This window comes from Capricornis sumatraensis, chromosome 7 (assembly GCF_032405125.1).
Source record: "Capricornis sumatraensis isolate serow.1 chromosome 7, serow.2, whole genome shotgun sequence".
In the NCBI taxonomy this organism is placed as follows: Eukaryota; Metazoa; Chordata; class Mammalia; order Artiodactyla; family Bovidae; genus Capricornis; species Capricornis sumatraensis.
In genome coordinates this window covers 70714557-70740230 of record NC_091075.1, presented here as the reverse complement: position 1 = coordinate 70740230, position 25674 = coordinate 70714557, and the positions used below count along the sequence as shown (strand labels likewise).

The 25674-nt window shown below is 41.6% G+C and overlaps 1 protein-coding gene across 1 annotated transcript; it reads left to right on the top strand.

The window, feature by feature from the left end:
* Positions 1–1296: 1296 nt before the first annotated feature.
* On the top strand, positions 1297–24693 carry LRRC66 (leucine rich repeat containing 66). Its single transcript, XM_068974770.1, has 4 exons — positions 1297–1789; positions 14275–14444; positions 21182–21371; positions 22973–24693. The coding sequence occupies exons 1-4, from the start codon at positions 1297–1299 to the stop codon at positions 24691–24693; spliced, it is 2574 nt and encodes an 857-aa protein (XP_068830871.1).
* Positions 24694–25674: the final 981 nt, after the last annotated feature.

Genomic DNA, 25674 nt, shown 5'->3' with positions numbered 1-25674 from the left:
GAAGGACATACATAGGTTTTGAACTGAGAAGAGGAAAGGGCTTTGGGCTTGGAATTAGAGTGAACCAAAAGCTGATTTTTGCATGAGCTCTGCATATATATTGAGGTGCATGAGCCGCATCTCATAGGTACTCCACATGTGCTTTCAAAACCAGTTCATAAAGTTATGTAAATAATACAAAGCCTAGGATGCTGACCCGAGGGATTTGGACTATAGGCACTGAGGATCCCTTTAAGGATTTTGAATGAGGGAATGAAATGAGGAAAACAGTACTGTGGGGAAGTAACCCTTCGGAAGTTCATTGGATAAACCAAGAAGGAAAATCAAGAGGCAGTAAAAATGGCAAGAAAACTAGCTAGCCCATTCTAGTACTCAGATGAGTGATGAGAATGAGAGTGGTGCCATTAGAGCAGAAAGGGTGATTTGTCGTAAACCTACCTGCTGAATCATGTGGTTATCTGTACACACACTGATTTTTTTAATGGAATTTAGTAATTAAATCACAAAAGTATTCACTTACTTTTCTTTTAAAATTATTTTTGTGTATACCTTCAGGCATTGTGATTTGTAGATACTAGTTTTAAAGCTTTTGATTGCTTTCAAGAATCTCTGATGAAGAAGATACTTGAGTTTCTGTATCTTACATCTTCATGGGTCCTAGGCAAAGCATCCTTTTTATAACTCCCCCCCCTTTTTAAGTGTTGTATATGTCTCATTTCAGGAGGATTTGAAAGGTCACCAAAGCCACAAAGACAAAGCTTGTAGTTCCTCCAGTCATTTAAAATAATCATGAGTCTCTTTCACAAGCTGAACTTTTCACCAATACAGTTCTGTGGTTTAGTGTGACTAGATGACTTGTCACTCACATGGTAAAGCGCACGGCTGATTACAGTGCTGTAAGATAAGCATAATAGACTTTACTCAGTGCTAATGACCGGCAAGGAACACGGAAGTGTTTAACCTTGGTAGGTTTCCCTCAGTCTAAAGCAGACTGTAGGGTGAATGGTCCTGGAAAAGCATACAGAGGTGAGACCCAGGCGAATATGTATTTTTTGACAGATCGGGGTGGAGGGCAGTAGGGGTGAGGGTCTTTCTTTTAAAATTTTACACTATAGCTGTATACCATTTTGGCAGTTACATTTTACCTCGATTTGTAAGAAATCAAACATCCACTTAAATTGACAATCAAGGCAAGATAACTTTGCTAAGTCTTAAATTGAGAATTAAATTTTCTGCTTATTTGCTGTTTGTACATAAGTCATTTTGAATAAGTCAATTTTTCTTTCTCCAGGCATTATGAAAAACCTGTGTTTCAGAGTGATTACCATGGTTATAGGTCTTTATTTTACTGACACAATGACAAACCCATCAAGAAAAAGCAGTATTTTGTTCAATTCCAAGTGCCAATGGAATGGATATCTTACAACAAATTGCTCTTTTGCTCGCAAGCATGAAATACCCGTGGACATATCACAGATAGCACCCACAGTGGATGAAAGTTCCAATTTCTTTAGGGTTCTCTTACAAACTCACATGAAGAAAGAATGGAACATAAAACACCTGGACCTTAGTAACAATCTCATATCAAAAATAACCTTAAGCTCTCTTGAACATTTTCATGCTTTGGAAATATTAAACCTCAGCAACAATGCCATTCACTCAGTATTATTGGATCTACCCAGTTTTAAGTCCTCATGGGTGAAACGCCACAGAAGCAGCTTGAGAAATCGGCTTCCATTTCTAAAGTTGCTTACTCTTCAACGAAATAAACTCAGCAACATTCCCAAGGGTAAGTACAATTTTAAAAGACGAACACATGTAAGAATTAAAGATTAAAAAAATAATTAAAAAAAAAAAAAAAAAGACGGACCAAGAAACCACGAGTATTTGGAGAGCTAATATGCATGCTTAGTTGCTCAGTCACATCCAGCCCTAGCGACACTTTTGACTATACCCGACCAAGCTCCTCTGTCCATGGGATTTTTCAGGCAAGAATACTGGACTGGATTACCATTTACTTCTCCAGAGAATCTTCCTGACCCAGGGATCAAACCCGTGTCTCCTATGTCTCCTGCATTACAGGCAGATTCTTTACCCACTGAGTCATAATGGTTTGTGTCAATAAGAATTCCAGGTTTGTTTTCAGTTTGAGGAAAACAGCTGAAAGTATAGCAATCTGATCAGAGTAAATATAATAAAAGGACTTCCCTAGTGGCTCATGTGATGGGCTCTGCCTGCAATGCAGGAGACCCTGCTTCGATCCCTGAGTCAGGAAGATGCCCTGGAGAAGGAAATGGCAACCCACTACAGTATTTTTGCCTGGAAAACCCCATGGATGGAGAAGTCTGGAGGACTACAGTCCATGGGGTCACAAAGAGTCAGACACGACTGAGTGACTAACTCTTTCACTTTCACTTTTTAAATATAATAGAAGGAGTTTCTTATGAGAATTTTAAGTTTATAATATGTGAAATTTAAAGTCAATGTAATTTAATCTCCTGTTGCCATAACTTATATTGATATTATATGAATTTGTCATATTGATACTTAAATACTTTCTAATAATAGGGAGTATTTAAGTGCTAAATAATAATGCATTATTTTAAATTACCTAATTTGATTTATGCATATTTGTTACTAATTATAGAAAAGCATTGAGAAATAACTAGTTCAGATACTTTTAATATGTAACAATTCAAATTAAATGTTGCCATATTTATAATTTTTGTTTCTACAGAATACATTTTACATTTACTTATCTAGTTCTCCTCCAAATGTAGACTATATATATGCTAATATTATATATAAACTCTTATTATTAAATCAAAATTAGAACTCATCAGAACATATATCATCTTATTTAATAATAAACACTCATCCATTCTGATACTTAGTAATCTACATGTTGGAGTTCCTTAACTCCAATGTTTTTATTTAGAAAATATGTATAATAATACTAATAATAATGTTTTATATTTTTATATTTTATAATAATAATGATGTTTTATTTAGAAAATAAATGAGATTTGTAAGCCACAGCTTCCTTTTTATATTCAGGAAAGCTACAGAGTTTCCTTTCCCTATTTGTTTTCAGTCTCAACCACTATTGCGAAGTACTTACTTTATATCAGGCCCTGTGGTGGAGCTAGTGGTAAAGAACCTGCCTGCCGATGTAGGAGACATGGGTTCTATCCCTGGGTCAGGAAGATCCCTGGAGGAGGGCAGGGCAATCCACTCCAGTATTCTTGCCTGGAGAATCCCACAAACAGAGGAGCCTGGCAGGCTACAGTTCATAGGGTTGCACAGAGTCAGACATGCCTGAGGCAACTTAGCACACATGTGTGCACAGGCTAAAAGAGAAAATGTAAGAGTATTTTCATTTTTCTCCATCTCAAACTCGATTTAGTTTTTCTCATTTTCAGTTCTTTAATTTCATGTTTTTATTTTTTTATTTATTCATGTATTTTTTGCTCTTTCACCAGTTTCTGTAAGCAGAATTGTGACAATAATAGCCTGGCAGGTGAAGGGACAACTGTTCCAGTCACCATATTAGCAGAATTGTGTGAGGACAGGAGTCTTCTCTCTCTGACCTTTTCCATAAAAGCAGGGTGTAGTATTTTCAGTGCAAAGTGTAAACTAATTGCATTTTATGATTTTTATTATATTGTTCTTATTATAAGAGAAATACCTGTTATTTGTAGAATATTAGGAATTAAAGAAAAATTTAAAGGGAAACATTAAAGCCCCTCATGTAATATATATTCTTCAAGTTTATCCTTTATGTCTACCTATATATTTTTCTCTCAAAATTGTATCCTACTGCCCGTATGTCATAACATAATTTTATATCACAGAATATTTGGAACATCATTACATAATTAAACAATCTCATAAATATTTTAAATAAATAATTTTCATATATGTTAGTTGCTCAGTTGTGTCCAATTCTTTGCAACCCCATGGACTGTAGCCCACCAGGCTCCTCTGTCCATGAGATTCTCCAGGCAAGAATATTGGAATTGGTAGCCATTCCCCTCTCCAGGAGATCTTCCCAACTCAGGGATAGAACCTGTGTCTCCTGCATTGGAAGGCAGATTCTTTACATCTGAGCCACCAGGGAAGCCCCAATTTTCACATAAACATATATTATAATCAGTTCAGTTAAATAGCATTTAGATTATTTCCATTTTGTTTGCTATAACTCTTTGATGAACATCATTAAAGCTACACATACTCACATGATATAGCAGTGTTTCCTAACTAGTGTGTTAAATGTGAATCTCAACCCACAAATTCAGGTAAGCTGGATATGTAATTATCGTTTATAATTCAGCAGAATTTCTAATTCTGAGCCCCCATTCTGCTCGCATCAGTTAGGGTGGGATGGAGAGATAGTGACAGTTAACATCAGTCTTTTGTGGACTTTCATTTGTCTTTTCCTAGATTTGTACCACAGCTCTAGAATCTTATACTCCAACAAGGCATCAAAGTGTGTGTGTGTGTGTGTGTGTGCATGTGCACACATGCTCATATATGTATCCCTTGCCCCTTCTAGCCAGAGAACATTTCTTTTCAGTCCTTCACTTTGGAGGAAATTCTTACCTGCTTTTGTTTCTTCAAAATCCTCTATCTAGATCTAGAAATTCCTTCCCTCTAAAGATTTAGGCCTTTAGTAAACAAAAGCCAAAAAGACATGTATTCACCTCTGCTTTCTGCCTCATGACGTGCCGTCGGGGGCTACTGTCTCATTGCTGCACGCGGGCTTCTCATCGCGGTGACTTCTCTTGCTGCAGAGCACAGGCTCTAGGCATGTGGGCTTCAGCAGTTGCAGCACACAGGCTCAATAGTTGAGATTTGCAGGCCTTAGCCCTCGGGCTCAGTAGTTGTGGCTCATGGGCTTAGTTGCTCCACGGCATGTGGAATCTTCTCCAACCAGGGATCCAACCTGTGTCCCCTGCATTAGCAGGTGGGTTCTTTCCACTGTGCCACCAGGGAGGGCCTCCCCTGGAACAATTAACACAGATCTTTCACTTTCTGCTGGAACAGAGAGAAAGGAAATAAGGTAAAGAGATAGGCAAAAGATTAATATGTCAAAATATCAGCCCACCACAACAGTACATAGAGAAATGCTGACTCTGTCTCCTTAAGGCAAATGAATTCCCCAGAACTCACTGGAGGTTAGGATGAATGCATTTCATTTAAAGACCAAATATCCCTATAAAATGCAGATACAGTCCCATATTCTTTTCTCAAGTTAAACTTTTGCTTCCCAAAATATCAGGAAATATGTTAAATTTCCAAAGGGGGGGGGAATATATGAAATGAGCAAATCCTGCGTCTAAAATTCTATTCAATAATAGAATTCTAGCATATAGAACTATGGAGAGATGAATAAAACAAATCAATGATGAAAGTCCAATGTAAGCCCTAAATCTAACTGGATATTCTTGAGTTCTTTTATCCATAGCATTTTGTGATTTGAAGTATTTTTCTGTAATCATCATATACTTCCAGTTTTTCCTAGGTTGAGTCCCCTCTAGCATACCTTCCCATTCATTATTCTGTGACTACGGCTAGGTAACAAATTTGTTTTTGGCTAAATCTGAAGTTATCTTTTAAAATGTTAAATAGTTATTGCAGTAGACTTGATCCTAGCCCACTCTAATTCATAATTATAATCCATAAGCAGAGAATCATTTGTATCTAACTATTTATATAGGTAAATAGATTTACAATGATCAATGCAAAGAAATAGAGGAAAACAATAAAATGGGAAATACTAGAGATCGCTTCAAGAAAATTAGTGATACCAAGGGAACATTTCATGCAAAGATGGGCACAATAAAGGACAAAAATGGTATGGACCTAACAGAAGCAGAAAATATTAAGAAGTGACAAGAATACACAGAACTATACAAAAAAGATCTTCATGACCAAGATACCCACAATGGTGTGATCGCTCACCTAGAGCCAGACATCCTGGAATGTGAAGTCAAGTGGGCCTTAGGAGGCATCACTATGAATAAAGCTAGTGGAGGTGATGGAATTCCAGCTGAGCTACTTCAAATTCTAAAGTGCTGCACTCAATATGCCAGCAAATTTGGAAAACTCAGCAGTGGCCACAGGACTGGAAAAGGTCAGTTTTCATTCCAATCCCAAAGAAAGGCAATGCCAAAGAATATTCGAACTATAGCACAATTGCACTCATCTCACACGCTAGCAAAGTAATACTCAAAATTCTCCAAGCCAGGCTTCAACAGTACATGAACCATGAACTTCCAGATGTTCAAGCTGGATTTAGAAAAGGCAGAGGAACCAGAGATCAAATTGCCAACATCTGTTGTATCATAAAAAAAGCAAAAGAGTTCCAGAAAAACATCAACTTCTGCTTTATTGACTATACCAAAGCCTTTGACTGTGTGGATCACAATCAACTGTGGAAGATTCTGAAAGAGATGGAAATACAAGACCACCTGACTTGCCTCCTGAGAAATCTGTATGCAGGTCAGAAAGCAACAGTTACAACTGGACATGGACTAATAGACTGGTTTCAAATCAGGAAAGAAGAACATCAAGGCTGTATACTGTCACCCTGCTTATTCAACTTCTATGCAGAGTACATCATGAGAAATGCCAGGCTGGATGAAGCACAAGCTGGAATCAAGACTGTTGGGAGAAGTATCAATAACCTCAGATACACAGATGACACAACCCTTATGGCAGAAAGCGAAGAAGAACTAAAGAGCCTCTTGATGAAAGTGAAAGAAGAGAGTAAAAAAGTCAGCGTAAAACTCAACATTCAGAAAACTAAGATCATGGTATCTGATCCCACCACTTCATGGCAAATAGATGGGGTAACAGTGGAAACAGTGAGAAACTTTATGTTTTGGGGCTCCAAAATCACTGCAGATGGTGCTTGCAGCCATGAAATTAAAAGATGCTTGCTCTTTGGAAGAAAAGCTATGACCAATGCAGACAGCATATTAAAAAGCAGAGGCATTACTTTGCTAACAAAGCTCCATCTAATGAAAGCTATGGTTTTTCCAGTAGTCATGTACAGATGTGAGAGTTGGACCATAAAGAAAGCTGAGCACTGAAGAATTGATGCTTTTGAACTGCGGTGTTGGAGAAGGCCCTTGAGAGTCCCTTGGACTTCAAAGAGATCCAACCAATCCATCCTAAAGGCAATCAGTCCTAAATATTCATTAGAAGGACTGATGTTGAAGCTGAAACTCCAATACTTTGGGCCACCTGATGCAAAGAACTGACTCATTTGAAAAGACCCTGATGCTGGGAAAGATTGAAGGCAGGAGAAGAAGGGGATGACACAGGATGAGATGGTTGGATAGCATCACCATCAAAATGGACATGAGTTTGAGCAAGCTTCAGGAGTTGGTGATGGATAGGGAAGCCTGGCGTGCAGCAGTCCACGGGGTCACAAAGAGTTGGACTCGACTGAGCGACTGAACTGAACTGATTTACATAGGTGTTCGCTCTCATCTCAATTAACAATTAATTAATCTCAACACCAATCAAACAGTTGGCCTGTGGCACATGTGTGCCTTTATAAATCATGTTTGACATGTCTTAAAATAGTGACAGTTCATAGAGCCAGTGAAATGTTGTTTTGACTCCAGAAAGCCCACTTTTGGAAGGGTAAAAGATCATATTGACTAACCCAATGTGAGCTGACTTCCTGTCTTGATACTGACCAGCTGTGATGTTACCAAAAAGCTTCATGTTGGAAAAACACCCAGAGGAGATACAAAACAGAAACCAACCGTGAATTTAACCTTAATGATCACTTCACCTTCTTCCCATATTTTGGGAGTATAGTATTAATGATGGAAAAGTCAGTTTAAAAACAATAGAAATCCTAGGGACTGGTCTCCAGTTACACTATCCCACTTACATCAAGCAGTATTTTGGGAGTGCCCAAAAGTGCCTGAAAGTATATCAGGACAAACATCTTACTGGGTTTCCAGTTAGGCTGAAAGACCAGATGTGACAACCTCACATTAACACATTAAATTCCAGAATCCAAGAAATAAGTATGTTATCAATGAGGTGAAATAGTAACTGATTTTTGAAACTGGTGGAGAAGGAAAAAAATGTAACCAGTGTGTTGTTGAAAAAAAAAAGCATGTTGTATTCTTTTCATTTGTAGGATATTAAACCTTTCATCCTGATTGTTCCTTGGATTATGGAAATACCAATAACCAATGTTCTCAAAACCAATATAGGTTCTAAAGTAACAAAATGAATGTATGTCATTAAGCTAAGAGGGCAAGGTCTATGGCTCACCTATGTAAATTTGACAGTATTAAGGGCTGATTTTATGAATCAAATATGTTATCCAGGACCATTCCAGACTCTATTCCAATTCTTAATACTTTTGAACTTGAAGCCATAAACTTTATGTTATCAGATTATCACATTTGGAAGAGCATTTAGGAAGTTCAGAGTCCCAAGGAATGTTTCTAAGATAGTGTAATGTCTGGGCATACCCTCTGTAGCATTTTTTTCTAATAGACACTGAGATAATTTCTTGGAAATAATAAAACTGTCTGGCCATTTAAATGCAAAGGCTAATCAAATTCCTGCCCCTTGTGGCCTAAGTGATCATCAGAAGACAGTTTAATAAATAATCCCTTCTCCACGAAATTGCCTCCATATTTTTCTCCCAACATTTAACTTTCTTTAAACACGAAATGTGCTCTCTGATAACCAAGCCCCACCCAGTAATGCACCTCACAACCTCTTTCACTCACCTGAATGTCCCTGAACATTGATTCACCATGCAGTTTGTGAAAGAACATACTTCCCCTTATTGAGAAACACAGTCACGGGTCTTGGAAGAGTTTACCCAAATTCCCCAACTCCATCTTGAGAGACCCCCAGACGAACAGATCATTTGTAGAATTTCACCAGTTCTCTTAGTAGCATTAAAGCTTGATTCTCTAAAAGTGGAAGTAAAGAGAAAATCGTCATGTGGAAGGAATAACTGAACATGTGCAAAAGTTTTCTTCTTCTTATGGATCTTAGCTGGATATTATGAAGGAATTCAAATAAAAAAGGTATTTTTATAACTGTCCATGTTCAAAAGCCACCCCACCCCCCCATCCCCAAACATGCTTGGGCATGTTCTGGTTCTACTCTTCCCGTTTGTATTTATCAACCCCAAACTCCCAGTCCATCCCTCTCCTTTGCCCCTCTCCCTTGCCAACCACAAGTCTGCTCTCTTTATCTATGAGCCCGTTCTGGTTTTGTAGGTAAGTTCATATGTGCCTATCATATGTGCCTTTACTCTCTGCTTTATCTTTTGTATTCCTTGCTGGTGGTTTTTCACTATAGTGTCCAGCTCTTGCGACCCCATGGACTGTAGCCTGGTAGGTTCCTCTGTCCATGAGATTTCCCAGGCAAGAATACTAGAGTGGGTTGCCATTTCCTTCTCCAGGGAATTTTCCTGACCCAGAGGTCAAAACCCAGAGTCCTGCATTGCAGGCAGATTCTTTACCAACTGGCCTACCAGTTGTAGGCCAGTTGTATTACTCTACTTGTTTATTGACCTTAAGCAAGTCACTTAACCTAGAAAAGCCTCCTGGTTCTTATCTTTACCTAGAGATAGCAATATATATAGAGGTTGATGTGAGGCTTAGAGAGAACATTTGTAAAAACTGTAAGAGAGTGATATATGTAAAACATCTCTCCTTCAACCTCATACAAAACAGGTGTGCAAAAATGTTAGTTCTCTCTTAGGGCCATTTGATCATCCTGAGTATCTAATTTTCTTTCCCACCCCAGTTCTTGCTACGGTACCTTACAAGGTATGTTAGTGGTAGCAGCTAAAATGACCCTCAGTTGCTAACTGCCCCACCCACCAATTTTATTTCAAAACTCAAACAGCTGAAGTGTTTGTTTGGTCTGGAGTTATTCCTGCTACAGACAGCTTCCACCGAGCTGGCAGAGGATGTTTGCTGAGAGCAGCCTCCCTGCCTTCTGCCAGCCTCATGTGGCAGCTGCACCCATATGGCCTTGCTCTGCAGTGGGACACACTGGGCATGCCATGGACACCTTGATACCAAGACCAAAGCATCTCTGGTTTACAGAGGGGGCACATCAGCCTACAGAGGGGGCACATCAGCCTGCAGAGCTGGCTGAGATGAGACTGTGATTTTTTTTTTTTTTGGTCGTTTTTTTTAATGTAGTGTAGTTGACTTCAGTTCCGTTCAGTTCAGTTGCTCAGTCGTGTCTGACTCTTTGCAACCCCATGAATCGCAGCACGCCAGGCCTCCCTGTCCATCACCAACTCCCAGAGTTCACTCAGACTCACGTCCATCGAGTCAGTGATGCCATCCAACCATCTCATCCTCTGTCGTCCCCTTCTCCTCCTACCCTCAGTCCCTCCCAGCATCAGAGTCTTTTCCAATAAGTCAACTCTTCACATGAGGTGGCCAAGGTACTGGAGTTTCAGCTTCAGCATCATTCCTTCCAAAGAAATCCCAGGGCTGATCTCCTTTAGGATGGACTGGTCGGATCTCCTTGCAGTCCAAGGGACTATCAAGAGTCTTCTCCAACACCACACTACAAAAGCATCAATTCTTCGTCACTCAGCTTTCTTCACAGTCCAACTCTCACATCCATACATGACCACAGGAAAAACCAAAGCCTTGACTAGATGGACCTTTGTTGGCAAAGTAATGTCTCTGCTTTTGAATATGCTATCTAGGTTGGTCATAACTTTTCTTCCAAGGAGTAAGCGTCTTTTAATTTCATGGCTGCAATCACCATCTGAAGTGATTTTGGAGCCCCCCAAAAATAAAGTCTGACACTGTTTCCCCTGTTTCCCCATCTATTTCCCATGAAGTGATGGGACCAGATGCCATGATCTTCGTTTTCTGAATGTTGAGTTTTAAGCCAACTTTATCACTCTCCACTTTCACTTTCATCAAGAGGCTTTTTAGTTCCTCTTCACTTTCTGCCATGAGGGTGGTGTCATCTGCATATCTGAGGTTATTGATATTTCTCCCGGCAATCTTGATTCCAGCTTGTGACTTACAATGTACTAATTTCTGCAAAGTGATTCAGTTATACACACACACACACATATATGTATATTATGTATATATATATACACATATATATATGTATATTTTTATATTCTTTTCCAATATGGTTTGTTGTAGGATATTGAATATAGTTCCCTGTGCTATATACAGTACGACCTTGTTGTCTATCCATCCTAAAGCTAATAGTTTGCACCTACCAACCCCAAACTCCCAGTCTATCCCTCTCCTCTCCCCACTCTCAACTTAGCAACCACAAGTCTGTTCTCTCTGTCCATGAGTCTGTTTCTGTTTTGTAGATAGGTTCATTTGTGCCATATTTTAGATTCCACATGGAAGTGATATCATATGGTATTTGTCTTCTTCTGTCTGACTTACCTCACTTATGATGCTCTCTAGATCCATCCATGTTGCTGCAAATGGCATTATCTCGTTCTTTTTTATGGTTGTGTAGTACTCCGTTGTGTACGCGTGCCACGTCTTCTCTATCTTCGTCTGTTGATGGGTCATCTAGTTTGTTTCTGTGCTTTTGCTCTCTCTTTTGACAGTGCTGCTAGGAGCAGAACTGTGCGTGTATTTTTTAAACTATAGTTCTGTCTGAGTATATTCCCAGAAGTAGGATTGCTGGATCGTATGATCATTCTGTTTTTATAAACTATTACTATTTTGTCTTACTTGACTGTTTTCCTTGGTTTCTACATTTTCTCACTTCTCTGATTAAATTTGCTCTTTGGAACTTGGGGAAGGCCTAGAAGGCTAAAGCTTTTCTACAGACGAGAGGGAGGGAACACAGGGTCCTGTCTCTGAGAAGGCCCCACAAGGTCCAGCTTCATTGCAAATCCACGGTTAGAGGTGGAGGTTTCAACACTCCCTGTCAATTGATGGATGTGGTCTCCCTCATCCCTGAACTCCTGGGGTACTTATTCAATTCAATTAAGCACTATATATAGTAGCAACCATGAGCTTACATCCCTATACAGGCCAGGAAATCTCATAAAAATGTTAAGAAACTCCTTCATCTCAGTTTCTGTGTGGCATTTTTGTCTCAAGACCCATATGTGTGCATATTAAAACACATAGGGATATTCTTCATTCCACAAAGAAAGAGATTTTCTCCAGAGGTTATGTTCAAAACATTTAACAAGCGACCTTTAGCCTGGGTTCCCAAGCAGGAAGGCTCCTGGCTGTATTGATGGAGTGGAATCTTTCTGGGGGAGGGAGGGGGAAGGGAGGACGCAGTCAAGTGCCCAGGGCAGTGGAGCAGCACACGGGGGCTCAGCGATGGCTGCTCATGAGCCAACATGGAAGTATTTCTCATACTGTATTCATAAGTATTCAGCATATGCCAGCTGAATATTAACCTTGGCGGTCTCTCCTTGTTCTAAACGTGAGGGCTTCTTGGCCTATTCTTTGTCTTACTATTTTTGATAGAGACATCATATTCATCTATACGTACATGTCCCATCCACAGCAGGCAGCTTTCATTCAGCTCCAACCAAATGTTTTGTGCCATTTGAGACTTTCAATTTTTCAGGAAAAGTTAGAAATGTACATATTTGTATTGAATCTTTAATGTTGGCTCCACGACTTGTAAATTTCTGTGCAGATCAACCACTGTGACCTCTAGCCTACAGAATGTATATCATACAACAGGCCTTACAAGTGTTCACAAAGATGGGAATTCTGCCCTGAAGGGACCAATCATCTGATGGAAAGACTGACAACCAAAGACTGTTTTATTGGTGGGGGTATAACTGCTTTGTGTAACTAACAGCTTTTTCTTGTGCGTGTGCTTTATCACGTAACCCGACACAAGGTTTCTCTATTGTCTTCATCCCCAGCACCAAGTGCCTTGCTCATAATATTTGGACTGAGTTGTCATCCTTGTGATCTCTTGCTTAGTCTATACAGCTGAAATGAACATATGAAGGCATAGATGTGAAGCCATTTCAATTAAGTCATCATCTCTCAGCATAAACAGTTATAGTAAGTACTCTGCAGATAGTAGACAAGAAATAAACCCTTCTGGAATTGAACCAACATGATCTGTATGTAGTAGATTGTTAAAGACACAGACTACATGTGAGAACAGAGCAGAAGGAAATGTAAAAATGCAGGGCTTCCTTGTGAGACTCATATGGGAAATCAAATTTGGAAGACTGCTATGGCTAGCACCTCATTCTCAACGTTTATCTTCAGTGCCAAATGGTTACTTCTGGAATCAAGTGAAATACGAAGGCAGAGGCCAACACTCAATTAGATGATTTTGCCAGAAAGTAAAATATCTAGCTGTAACACATTACCTAATTCAAGAATTTCTAGAAAACACTCATCAACAATAAGTAGTTAAAAGATATAACTACAAAATAGAATAATAATCTCTGAAAATGGGAAGAATTCATCCATGTAAGTGAAGCACAAAACAATTTTTTTCTCTATAACCATAGTAAGATCATCCAGTTTTACCCACAGGTCAATCAAATAAGCAAGTATTATAATAATCTCATTCAATCCAGGTTAGATTTTTTTTTACTAGTGCTCTTATAAAATTAGCATGTGCATGCGTGCTAAGTAGTTTCAGTGGTGTTCAATTCTTTGTGACCGTGAAGACAATAGCCTGCCAGGCTCCTGTGTCTGTGGGATTCTCCAGGCAAGAATATTGGAGTGGGTTGCCATCCCCTCTTCCAGGGGATCTTCCCCACCCAGGGACTGAACCCACATCTCTTATGTCTCCTGCATTGGCAAGCAGGTTCTTTACCACTAATGCCACCTGGGAAGACCCCAAATTAGCATATGTTCATATAAAGAAAGAATTCAAAGTGTATAAAATAATAGCATAGTTTCACCTTTCTTCACCATCCTGCTCCAAAGTGTAAATACCACTGGTACCTTACCTAGTTCATCTCCTTCCAGGCCTTCTTCTCTGCTCTCTCAAAACAAATGTATCTGGTTCTTCTTTTGCAAAAACAATAGAATTATACTCTATACTTTTCTGAAAACTAACACTTACCTTCCTGTCCAGTCAGTTCATATTGGTCTACCCCATTCTCTTTTAAGGCTACACGGTATTTATAGTATTGATAGACTACCCTTTGTTTGCCTATTCTCTGTTGTGAACCATTTAAGTTGTATCCAGTTTTCTACCATTATAAACAATGCTGCAGTAAATATCAGATTTATATTTCAATCTGCTTTTTAATTTTAACAGGACTATGGAAACTGAAGTCATTACAGAGTTTGGATCTGTCATTCAACAGGATATCACAAATTGGTTTGTCTGATTTTCATAACTGCCTGCAACTGGAAAACCTCCATTTAAAGAGCAACAGGATATTCAGAATTCATCCAGAAGCCTTCAAGGACCTAAAAAATTTACAGGTTAGAAAATAAAGTTTATAACATCTCAAATATGCGGACCTACAGGCAATTAATTAGAACTCTTCATTGAACAGTTTGTACATGCCCAGTAGTACTGGCTACTAATCAAAAAATATAAGTCTATTTTAAGATTCCCCTGAAAAAGTTGAAGTCTCTCTCTTGCCTCAAAACTCCAAGGCCTCAGTAGTGGACATGAATTTTATTTGAACATTAATATTCAGCAGCAAGAATAGGCACATTATTTTTCCTAAGTCAAATTAAACTCAGCTCTGAGCTTTCACTTACCAACTGGCAAGAAAATGAATCTCAGTTATTAGGAAGGCTCCTTCTCTAAACTACAAGGTCAGTCAACTATCCCTGGTATTTGATGCAGTTTGGGACACTATGGGCCTATATGGGCTGTACACCCATAGGGCCCAGGACCACATGAATCTCAGAAGGCTAGTGACCCTGGTGCCTCATACCAAAATTGTACACAGAATAATACAAATAATAATGGTATCAACATATACTTGCATCACACATACCACATGCCACATACGGTTTCAAACATTAGACCAATATAGGGGGGGACCCATGTCACATTTTAGAGCCCTGCTGCCTGGCTCTCAGGCACCCTGCAGCGAATCTCACCAAGGTCCTGACATCCTGACAGCTGTGAGTGTGAGGAACTCCCAGAGCCCTGCTCTAGTTCTGACAGCTCTAGCCCCTTCTCCTCCAAGCCCCTTTCTCCCACCTCCCCCTCTTTGAGGAGCTATTGTAAAAATCTCTCCTCAGTGCTCCTTTAGAAATACCAAAGTGGCCAGCAGTGTGGCACCTAGAGATGCCTTGTGCTGTGCTTAGTTGCTCAGTCATGTCCGACTCTTTGTGACCCCATGAGCTGTAGCTCGCCAGGCTCCTTTGTCCATCGGGATTCTCCAGGCAAGAATACGGGAGTGGGTTGTCATCCCCTCCTCCAGGGGATCTTCCCCACCCAGGGATCAAACCCAGGTCTCCCACATTGCAGGCAGATTCTTTACTGTCTGAGCCACCAGGGAAGTGCAGAGATGGCTTAGGAGCAGCCTAAGCCCCCATCCCTGTAACCTGCACCACACACCCACATTCTTTACATAGGCCACTATCATCCAATAAAAACAACGTGAGCCACATAGGCAATTTTAGATGTTCTTGTTAACTTATTTTTAAGAGGTAAAAATAAGCAGGTAAATTTAAGTTTAGTAATATGTTTTATAACCTAGTATACTCAAATACTATCTCTTAGCATGGAGTCAATATAAAAATCATTAATGTATTTGGAATACAGTCAGCCCTTTATAAACAAGAGACTACACATAGACATTCTCAAGTGGCCAGGGTGCCCTTCTCCTTTAACATACAAATCTGATTGGCCCCTACCTGCGCCTCCAGGTTCATTTCAAGCCACACTCCTCTTGCTAACTGCTTTCCTGCCTAGTTTTCATCCCAAGCCCTCCCATCTTGCTAATCCTTTTGCCTGAAAGAGTGAACTCTTACTAATCCTTCCAACATCTCTTCCTCAAGGAAGCCTTCCCTGGGCCTCTAGATTGAATTCATTCCCTTTATATGTATTTAATAGGCTATGATTTTTCCTTATTGTACATATGGAATCTGGAATTATTTCATTTTAGGTATAGTTAACTGTTAATGCTTGTATCCCTATAATCCTCCTACTAGGTGCAGAGCTCTTTGAGAATACATGGGTGTGTGTGTTTAGTCGCTAAGTCACGTCCGACTCTTTTGTGACCCCATGCCAGGCTCCTCTGTCTCTGGGATTTCCCAGGCAAGAATACTGGAATAGGTTGCCATTTCCTTCTCCAGGGGATCTTCCTGACCCAAGGGTTCAAACCTGTGTCTCCTGCATTGCAGGCAGATTCTTTACCACTGAGCCACCAGGGAAGCCCCTTTGAGGACATACATTATGTCTATTTTGTTTGCTAGTGCTTAACGTCTGTCCAGTACATACCATGTATTTACAAACTCTTGGTGAATAAACAAAGGAATGAATGAATAGATGATGTTCATGCATAGGTGTATAAATTATCTATTGCTGTGTAACAAATTACTGCAAACTTAGCAGTCTAAAACTACACACATGTATTTATCTGATGCCTTCTGTGGATCAGCAATCCAGGCAAGGCTTGGCTGGGGCCTATGCTGAAAGTGTCTCAAGAGACTGCAGTCAAGATGTTGGCCAGGGCTGGAGTCTCACGTGAAGGCCCAACTGAGAAAGGATTCATTTCCAAGGCCACGTGGTTATCGGCAGGATTCAGTTCCACATGGGCTTTTGGGCTAAAGGCTCAGTTCCTTGCTGGCTGTCAGCATAAGCCTACACTTGTTTCTGTGCCATGTGGGCTTCCACACAGCAGTACACAGCATGGCAGCTGGCTTCAGAGCCCAAAGGAGAAAGCCTGCCAGCAAGAACATTACAGGCTCATGGAATGTAATCATGGGAGACGTGTCTCATTGCTTTCAGCATAGTCTATTTGCTAGAAGCAAAGCAGAGGTCTCACCTCTCCCCCTCCAAGGGGAGGCGATGACTCAAAGGATGTGAATGTGGGGAAGGTTTTCTGGGGACCTGTCTGCCATAGTAGTTATCAGAGCAGATAAGAAAGTCTGCTTCACTTGGCAGCACTCCACAATTTGCCACAGAAATGTCAGATTGCCTGGAACCCCATTTAGTATGTTGTATACTGATTATGTGTGTGTGTGTGAGTGCTCAGTCGTTTCAGTCATGTGCGACTCTTAGTGATCCCATGAACTATAGCCCACCAGGCTCCCCTGTCCATGGAGATTCTCCAGGCAAGAATACTGGAGTCAGTTGCCATGCCCTCCTCCAGGGGATTTTCCCAACCCAGGGACTAAACTCACATCTCTTGCATCTCCTGCATTGGAGGCAGATTCTTTTACTGCTGACCCACCAAGGAAATCCATACTGATTATATTTATATACATAATTTCCCTATGCCTGTTTTATTTCCTATGCATTTTTATTGTACTTATAAATAAAAGTCTTCTGCAGCTCACAGGTAATAGATGCTACAGTCGGACTAAAAAATAAGCCCAAGAATGTTTAAATCGTCTGTAATTCTAAATTACCCAAGTTGCCCAGAATCATACAATTTCTCCTTCTCTCTTATCCCTTCTGCATGTTCAGCAATAACTCTAAACACTGGTTTGGGGACATGATGAGAATCTTTGGTACCAGAAAGCTGAATATTAAAATGGATGCTGTTTTTTTTCCCCAGATGATATATTTAATACTTGTGCTATATTATGTATCTTCTCATGTGGGAATCTTTTCAGCAGCCAGATAGATTTTTTAAAGCATAAATCCATCCTCATGTTTGGATAGAATGAAAATGTTTCATTGGCATTTCAAATTAGCCTTCCTTTTTGCATGCCATTCTTCCTAGCATAGTGATTTGTTACCAGCATTACATGTTTCTCCCAATCTCTCTACAATATAATGTACATTCCTTTCAAATGATGGTGAATGGTCACTTCTTTAGCAAAATTGGTCTGTTTTCATCTTTTCTCAGAAATTACCCCTCCTGAATCATTTTATTAGCTTTCTGTCCTCTATTCTGTTTTGATTTCAGTTTCATGATTTGTAACATAATAGCTACTAGGATGAAAAAGCAGATGTGCACGCAGAAGAATATGCCAACTAAGGAATATTTCACCTGTTGATGAGAAGGGTGTATGTCAGGGGACGTTCAACTTTCAGTTCAGTTCAGTCGCTCAGTCATGTCCTACTCTTTGCGACCCAATGAATCGCAGCATGCCAGGCCTCCCTGTCCATCACCAACTCCTGGAGTTCACTCAGACTCACGTCCATCGAGTCCATGATGCCATCCAGCCATCTCATCCTCTGTTGTCCCCTTCTCCTCCTGCCCCCAATCCCTCCCAGCATCACAGTCTTTTCCAATGAGTCAACTCTTCACATGAGGTCGCCAAGATACTGGAGTTTCAGCTTCAGCATCATTCCTTCCAAAGAAATCCCAGGGCTGATCTCCTTCAGAATGGACTGGTTGGATCTCCTTGCAGTCCAAGGGACTCTCAAGAGTCTTCTCTAACACCACACTTCAAAAGCATCAATTCTTCGGTGCTCAGCCTTCTTCACAGTCCAACTCTCACATGCATACATGACCACAGGAAAAGCCATAGCCTTGACTAGATGGACCTTTGTTGGCAAAGTAATGTCTCTGCTTTTGAATATGCTATCTAGGTGGGTCATAACTTTTCTTCCAAGGAGTAAGCGTCTTTTAATTTCATGGCTGCAATCACCATCTGAAGTGATTTTGGAGCCCACAAAAATAAAGTCTGACACTGTTTCCACTGTTTCCCCATCTATTTCCCATGAAGTGATGGGACTGGATGCCATGATCTTCGTTTTCTGAATGTTGAGCTTTAAGCCAACTTTTTCACTCTCCTCTTTCACTTTCATCAAGAGGCTTTTTAGTTCCTCTTCACTTTCTGCCGTAAGGGTGGTGTCATCTGCAAGGGACCCAATATGTTGCATTTTCCTTTGTGTACCGTTTCTCAAGGACTCTCTGTTCCTTATCAGTTCCTGGAATACAGGAACAAGTAGAGCTGCACACAGTTCTCAGGACTGAGATAATGGGAAAGGGCACCTGCTTGGATTCTTCTCAGTGACTCCCTTCAGTGACTCACTTCAGCGACCTTGTATGTATTAGACTATCCATTTAGTTGCAACTGGTGGAATTTCATTCTTTGTAATGGCTGAGTAATCATTTTACTGAAGATATATAAGCATGCAGTTCTGCTAATAAAATACCCTTGCTCCACTAGAGACCTGGGTCCCCCGCACCCTTCTTTCTGTCTTCATTCTTGTCAGAGTGTGGAAGCCTGCCAAGCTCACTTTCTCATCCAGGCTTTCAAGACCTCCTTGAGAGGACGCCCTGTGCCTTCATGAGCAGTACAAGTCCTGTGCATGGGCTTTCTTGGTTTTCCATGTAACCCGAGAGATACTGCTCTCTCTCTTTTTCTCTCTTTCTTTTTGTCAACTCCAGTCCCCAGGTCCCGGTCTGTAAAAGACCATAACAGGTGTATACCAAAAGCTATTGATCCTAGACAAGGCCAGGCCAAAGCAAAGTTGTTTTGTGTATGTCTTCCAAATCTCATTTCCTATTTTTGACCACCTTCCTTTAAGAGTTAAGAGTGCTTGGTTACTCAACAATGCAAAGGTCCCCTTCACTACTGAGTATTGGTTATGGTGTTGTTTGAGTATCTGAATCAGCTTTTCTTAAGAATTTGTATGACCTAAGATGCCAGTGCTGCTTTTTTCCCTGAGTTTATTAAACAATTGACCTGAATTACATTCAGACATTCTGGTTTTTATCCATGGCTCTCTTTTTACTTTTCAGCAAAGTTTACATTTATGATTTGCTTTCAAACCCCATGATCCCACTCTGGTGCCTCACACTCCAGGCCTCCTCTGCCCAGCCCTTCACCAGGGCAGTGAGTGCTCAGGCTCCAAGAGGCTGCATTCTGGAATAGAAGGCACCCAGCTGCAGAGGCAGATCAGACTTTAACTCTGCCATTCATTCATTGATTTGTTCATTCCTCCATTATTTTTTGAGCATGTGGGTACCAAGTTCTAGGACGAGGGTCTATGTGGCATATACTGTGACCCCATCCGGTTTCCTCCTTTGTAAAAAGGGGGAAATGACAAAGCTGTTGGGAGGATCAGAGAGAAGGCATGTAAAGCACCCAGTAGAATGTCTGGTACACAGCAGCAATGCTCTGTAGACAGCAGCGAGAGCTACACCTAACTCTGCTTCCCCTACCCCATAACACCCCTGCCAGATCCAACTTCAGCAGATCCTGCTCTGTGTTTCTAGAGTCACTGAGTCCTTTTTGTTCCCCACATTCCCTTTTTTTATATGAGACTAGGAAAAGTAGTCATTTTGTGTATAGTAAGTAGCCATGGATGCAGAAAGATCCATGATAAGGTAAGGTAGTATCTTATCTTCACACCTGATGTGAAGAGCAGACTCATTGGAAAAGACCCTGATGCTGGGAAAGATAGAAGGCAAAAGGAGAAGTGAGCAGCAGAGGATAAGATAGTTAGATAGCATCATCAACTCAGGGCATGAATTTGAGCAAACTCTAGGAGATAGTGGAAGACAGAGGAACCTGGAGTGCTGCAGTTCATGGGGTCACAAAGAATCAGACACAACTAAGCAACTGAACAACATTTAAAATAATATTTGCAAAAGAATCCTCTTGGCTCCTGTTCAATCACAGTTGTTCTTCTGGACTCTATCCTCATCATCCAATGTTTTCTGCCACTTTCAAGATTACAGGGCTTCTAGACATTCTAAACCTGGTACCTAATTCCAAATCTTGATAAGAATTGGGAGTCTAGGTTATATCTAGCAGTACAAAGCACAACTCTTAGGAAAAAAGGAAGGGAAAGTGGCTGGGCTTTTAATAAATGCTCTGGACTTAAAGATTTTCCATATATTTAATCTTCAGAACAACCCTGGGAGGTAGGCTCATTGAGAGTCAACAATTTGCTGAGTCTCACAGAGTTCTTAGGGGCAGAGCAGAGATTTAAACCCAGTAGTCTCTGACTCTGAAATCAGTGGGAAATTCATATTGCTTCCATAGAGATATAGGCCATATCTGTACCTCATTTGTCTCCAAATGCCTTTATTCACAGACTGTCCTGATTTTTTTTTTTTCTTGAGCAGATGGTAGACCTCAGCAACAATGCGCTGACAGCCATCCTGCCAGTGGTAATCATGGCCCTAGAGCTTCCCCACCTGGAGGCTGACCTGGCTGATAACCCATGGCAGTGTGACTACAGCCTGGCAGTCTTCCAAAATGTTATTTCTGAGTCCTGGAGGAAAAGGTGGAATGCTATTTGTAATGAGTCCACAGGTAAGTCAGTAGTACCTCTCCTCTCAGAAGTGGTTTCATTTAAACAGAAAAAAATGTACCCAAAACATTTAGTGTCATTTGAAACAATGACAGCTGCCTCAGGAGCAAGAGTGCATTAGTAATTCTTGGGCTGTATCACAGAACAATTGTTGGTATCTGTTTTCCTCAATTCATGAACAATTTTCTTCATGTGATCAGGAACCACTGGATTTGGTCAAAACCAGAAATTTCACAAAGAATGTTTCTCTACAACCCCCAAATATCATATTTTTACCCAAAACAGTAACAAAATAATCAAAGAACTTCTAAAACTTGAACCCTAATTATTTAAGATACTTGCTACCCCTCTGAAAATGTAACATACACAAAACACACAAATTTAAAAAGTATATTTTTCTTTGATTTTTTTTATCTGTCACTCTCCCAAACTGCTAAAATATGTGACTAGAACTGAATATTCTGGAAAGTTTTTTTTTTCACTATTAATTATCAGGCTTCTCTAGTGGCTCAGCGGTAAAGAATCTGCCTGCCAATGCTGGAGATGTGGGTTTGATCCCTGGGTTGGGAAGATCCCTTGGAGAAGGAAATGGCGGCCCACTTCAGTATTCTTGCCTGGGAAATCCCATGGACAGAGGAGCCTGGCAACTGCAGTCCATGAGGTTGCAAAGAGTCAGACGCAACTGAGCAGTGAGCACTGTTGTTAGTAACTATCTTGGCTAAATCTAAAATCAAACTCCTAACTGGGAAAAAAGAGAGAAATGGACTTTTCTTTTTTTTTAATGAGTTCTGGCCTCTGCTCTACTCAGGACTGCTATTGAGTAGAGACATAGCCATGTTTAACAGGTTTAGGAGAAATCCATAATGATGAGAGAAGTCTTTAGTGTCAGCCACACTTGTTTCATCACTCTGTAAAAGCCACACCAGCCTTCTGAGTGTGGGGGGCAGAATGTCAGGAACCAGTAGAAAAACCTGAATATTTTTGCTGTTTACCAGCACTGAGGAATGGTGAGGAGATGATATAACAAACACAGGTGGGGCCAAGGCAGATTTTGCAGGGGGCTGATAGAATGTCCTCACAGATGTGCAGTAAGTAGATAAGGATGTGGAGAGAGGAGGGCAATGTGACTATACCCACAGCCTGGCTTCCTTCCTTCTGTGGGCAGGAGTCAGTCAGTCAGCCTAAGAAACACAGCCTCTGGGCCTTGGAGCCTCAGACCCAAGCCTGAGAGCCTCATGTAAATGTGCACAGAGCCTTACACACACTGTTGGCATCAGACAACCAACCAATCAATCAGCCAGTAAAATTGCTAATCATGTAAAACAGTCTTTACATCTAGCTAGATAAGGACTGAGGCTTCCCTGGTGGCTCAGGGGTAAAGAATCTGCCTGAAAGTTAGGAGATGTGGGTTTGATCCCTGGATCAGGAAGATCCTCTGGAGGAGGGCATGGCAACCCACTCCAGTATTCTTGCCTGGAGAATCCCATGGACAGAGGAGCCTAGCAGGCTACAGTTCATGGAGTTGCAAAGAGTAGGACACGACTGAAGCAACTGAGGACTCACAGATGCTTTTAAATCACTGGAATCTCATTCCCATTCTTAGGGAAGGAGGATGCACACTGGTGGACCCCCACAAGCAGAATGTCCAGAGAGACACACCTTCCTCAAACAGATTTGAAACATATGAAAACCCTCATACGGAGCAAAGCTGAGAGGGCCCAGGAAATGCGCTTTTCTATGCTGGAGAAGGACACTGCTGGCTCTGATGTCGGTGACAGGCCGAGACAGCTGCCAAAACGGGTTAGGAGGGCCGAGGGTGTGCATGCTGCTGGCAGACAGGCAGACTCTTCCCAGGACCTGGTCCTGGCCGTCTGTCTGTCGGTGTTCATCACGTTCTTCGTGGCTTTCTGCCTGGGGGCTTTTACGAGGCCTTATGTGGACAGACTGTGGCAACAGAGATGTCGGAAAAAAAGTCCAGGTTCAGCGTTGGGGAACGAGTATTCAAACCAGGCCTTCTACGATGAAATCGAAGGTGCGGTAAACCTACAGCAGCCGAGGATGGATCTGCCCCAAACTTTCCACCATCTAAACCTCTATGAGAACCAAGCCCCACGTGCCACTGTGCTTCCACCAAGAACGGTGGCACCGAGCAGAAGGGAGGCTGGCAGCCGGCAGGACGGGGAACAACGCGGGGTCCCCACTGGGGCAGAAAGTGGGAAGGATACGGTGCCCCCAAATCACAGTGCAGCCCGGCGCGTTCTCTATGGACCGCCAAATGCGCATGACACCCAACTCACATCGGCGGGATGGGACCACGTCTACAGGAATGATGTTCCGGGAGAAGGCAACTATGACACTGTGGCCAGGCAAGTTTCCCTCGGTGAGCGTTCAGTGGGCATCCCTGCAGTGGCTGCCAGAATACAGACCAGCCCTGGCTCAGTCCGTAAGGATTCCGATGAACTAGGCCCACCCTGCCCCAGAGAAACGACAGCGCCTCTCTCCCAAAGACCAGCGCGCGCACACGCGCCCAGCACCGGGGAGGAGAGAGGAGGGGTCCCTCCACACTGCCCTTCAGAGTTTTCTAAGGAGAACGGGCAGAGCGCACAGCAGCAGAGGCTCCAGGGCGCCGGCGCTGAGGGACAGCCTCCCGCCCACTACGAAGCGGCCACGCTCAGTGACCCGGGAGACCCGTCCCCACTCGGCGGCCCTCCAGGATGCCGCGGGGACCTGCCAGTGACTCCAGCTTACCAGGAGCCCGCGCAGAAGCACACTCCTGACGCTCAGCATGAGGTGGACTCTGACTCCGAGTCTGAGGAAGGGTCTTTATTTACTCTGAGTTCAACAAGTTCAGAAGACTGGAGAAATGTGGCCGGAGAAGAGGCAGGTGGGGAGCAGAGCTGGAGAGCCGAGGAGCCCCCTGGGGACCAGGTCTCCTGTGAGAGGAGGGACAGTGTCAGGCCATCAGAGAGTCCTGAGGACAACATCACCTTCCAGAAGACTCTGAGGAAATGTGAAAATCAGGAAGATCGTTTTGGAAAAACTGTCATTTCTGACCCAGATTCTCATTTGTGCCAGACTCATCTGGAAAGTGCCTCTAACACCGATAATGATGAGGATCCCTTGCCCCAGTTATCAGGCACCAGTTCTAGCAGTGAGGAGGTCCCAAGCATGTCCATTTACAACTACATCTCTGCTCTTCAACCCAGCACAGTGGAGTGGCAGTACTCACTTAGAGACTTGGAATTTGCAAATGTGGATGCTTTACCACAAACACCACCGTGTTCTGCCAAAGTTCCCTCAGATCCTGACAAGTGTCTGTCATGAAGGAGACACAGAGGTTTGTAAAGAACTTTATGTTCAAGGAATAGACACAGCTCAAAACAGTATTCCTTCCAAGGTCACTGCAGGGCAGAACTTGAGAACCTCACAACAAGATTCTGAACAGGACAACAAGAATGGACACTGATGCAAATGAGGGGTGTGTCTGTCCTCTTGGGGACAATGATTCCAGAAAGGTTATAAGTGAAACACCATTTGTGAAGGGGTAGAGGGGCAAGAAGGGTATTTGGAAGATGGTTTCAAGAGCCAGGTACCACTATTACAAGTGCTTTCAGATAAAGCCAGCTCACTGAGCACATAGGAGCACTTCAGTGATAAAGACTGGGGTCAGCACTCAAAGCTGAGTCAGTGAACTGGAGTCTCTAAATTCTAATATAATTAGAATATAATTAGTTAATTCTAATATAAAACTGCCATTCACAAGACATGGGTCATTTAGGTAGGGAAACATTGAGATACCTAAACATCGAAGGTTCCAATTAATAAATTTTACACTAAAATTTAACACTGATGGTATTGCAGTTAGAAAAAAGGTGACTCCAATTTTTATACTCAAATGCAGACCCAGAGAAACCTGATGGGAGTTAGCTGTCCATGTGAGGACCAGATCTGCTATGACAAACACAAGGATGTTCAACCTGAAAATCAAAGGGGATTCAAGTAACATTTTTAGTGCATATTGAAGCACTTAGATGGAGCTGCTGAGGAGATTTTAATGAATTTTGCACAAAGAACAGCACAGCTTTTTGGAGTGTGATTAGAAAACTACAAAACTGGAGGGATTCAGAGCAATTCTAAATATTTGTTTAAAAATGTTAATAGAGACTCCATTTTGTAGAACAAAGTGTAAATTAAAAATTATTTTTCAGGATGAGCACTTATGTTTCTTGTAAAAGAAAAAGGTACTCCACCGTTCTATGTTGTTCTAAATGTCTATGTTGTTGTCGTTTTTAGCTATGTCTGGCT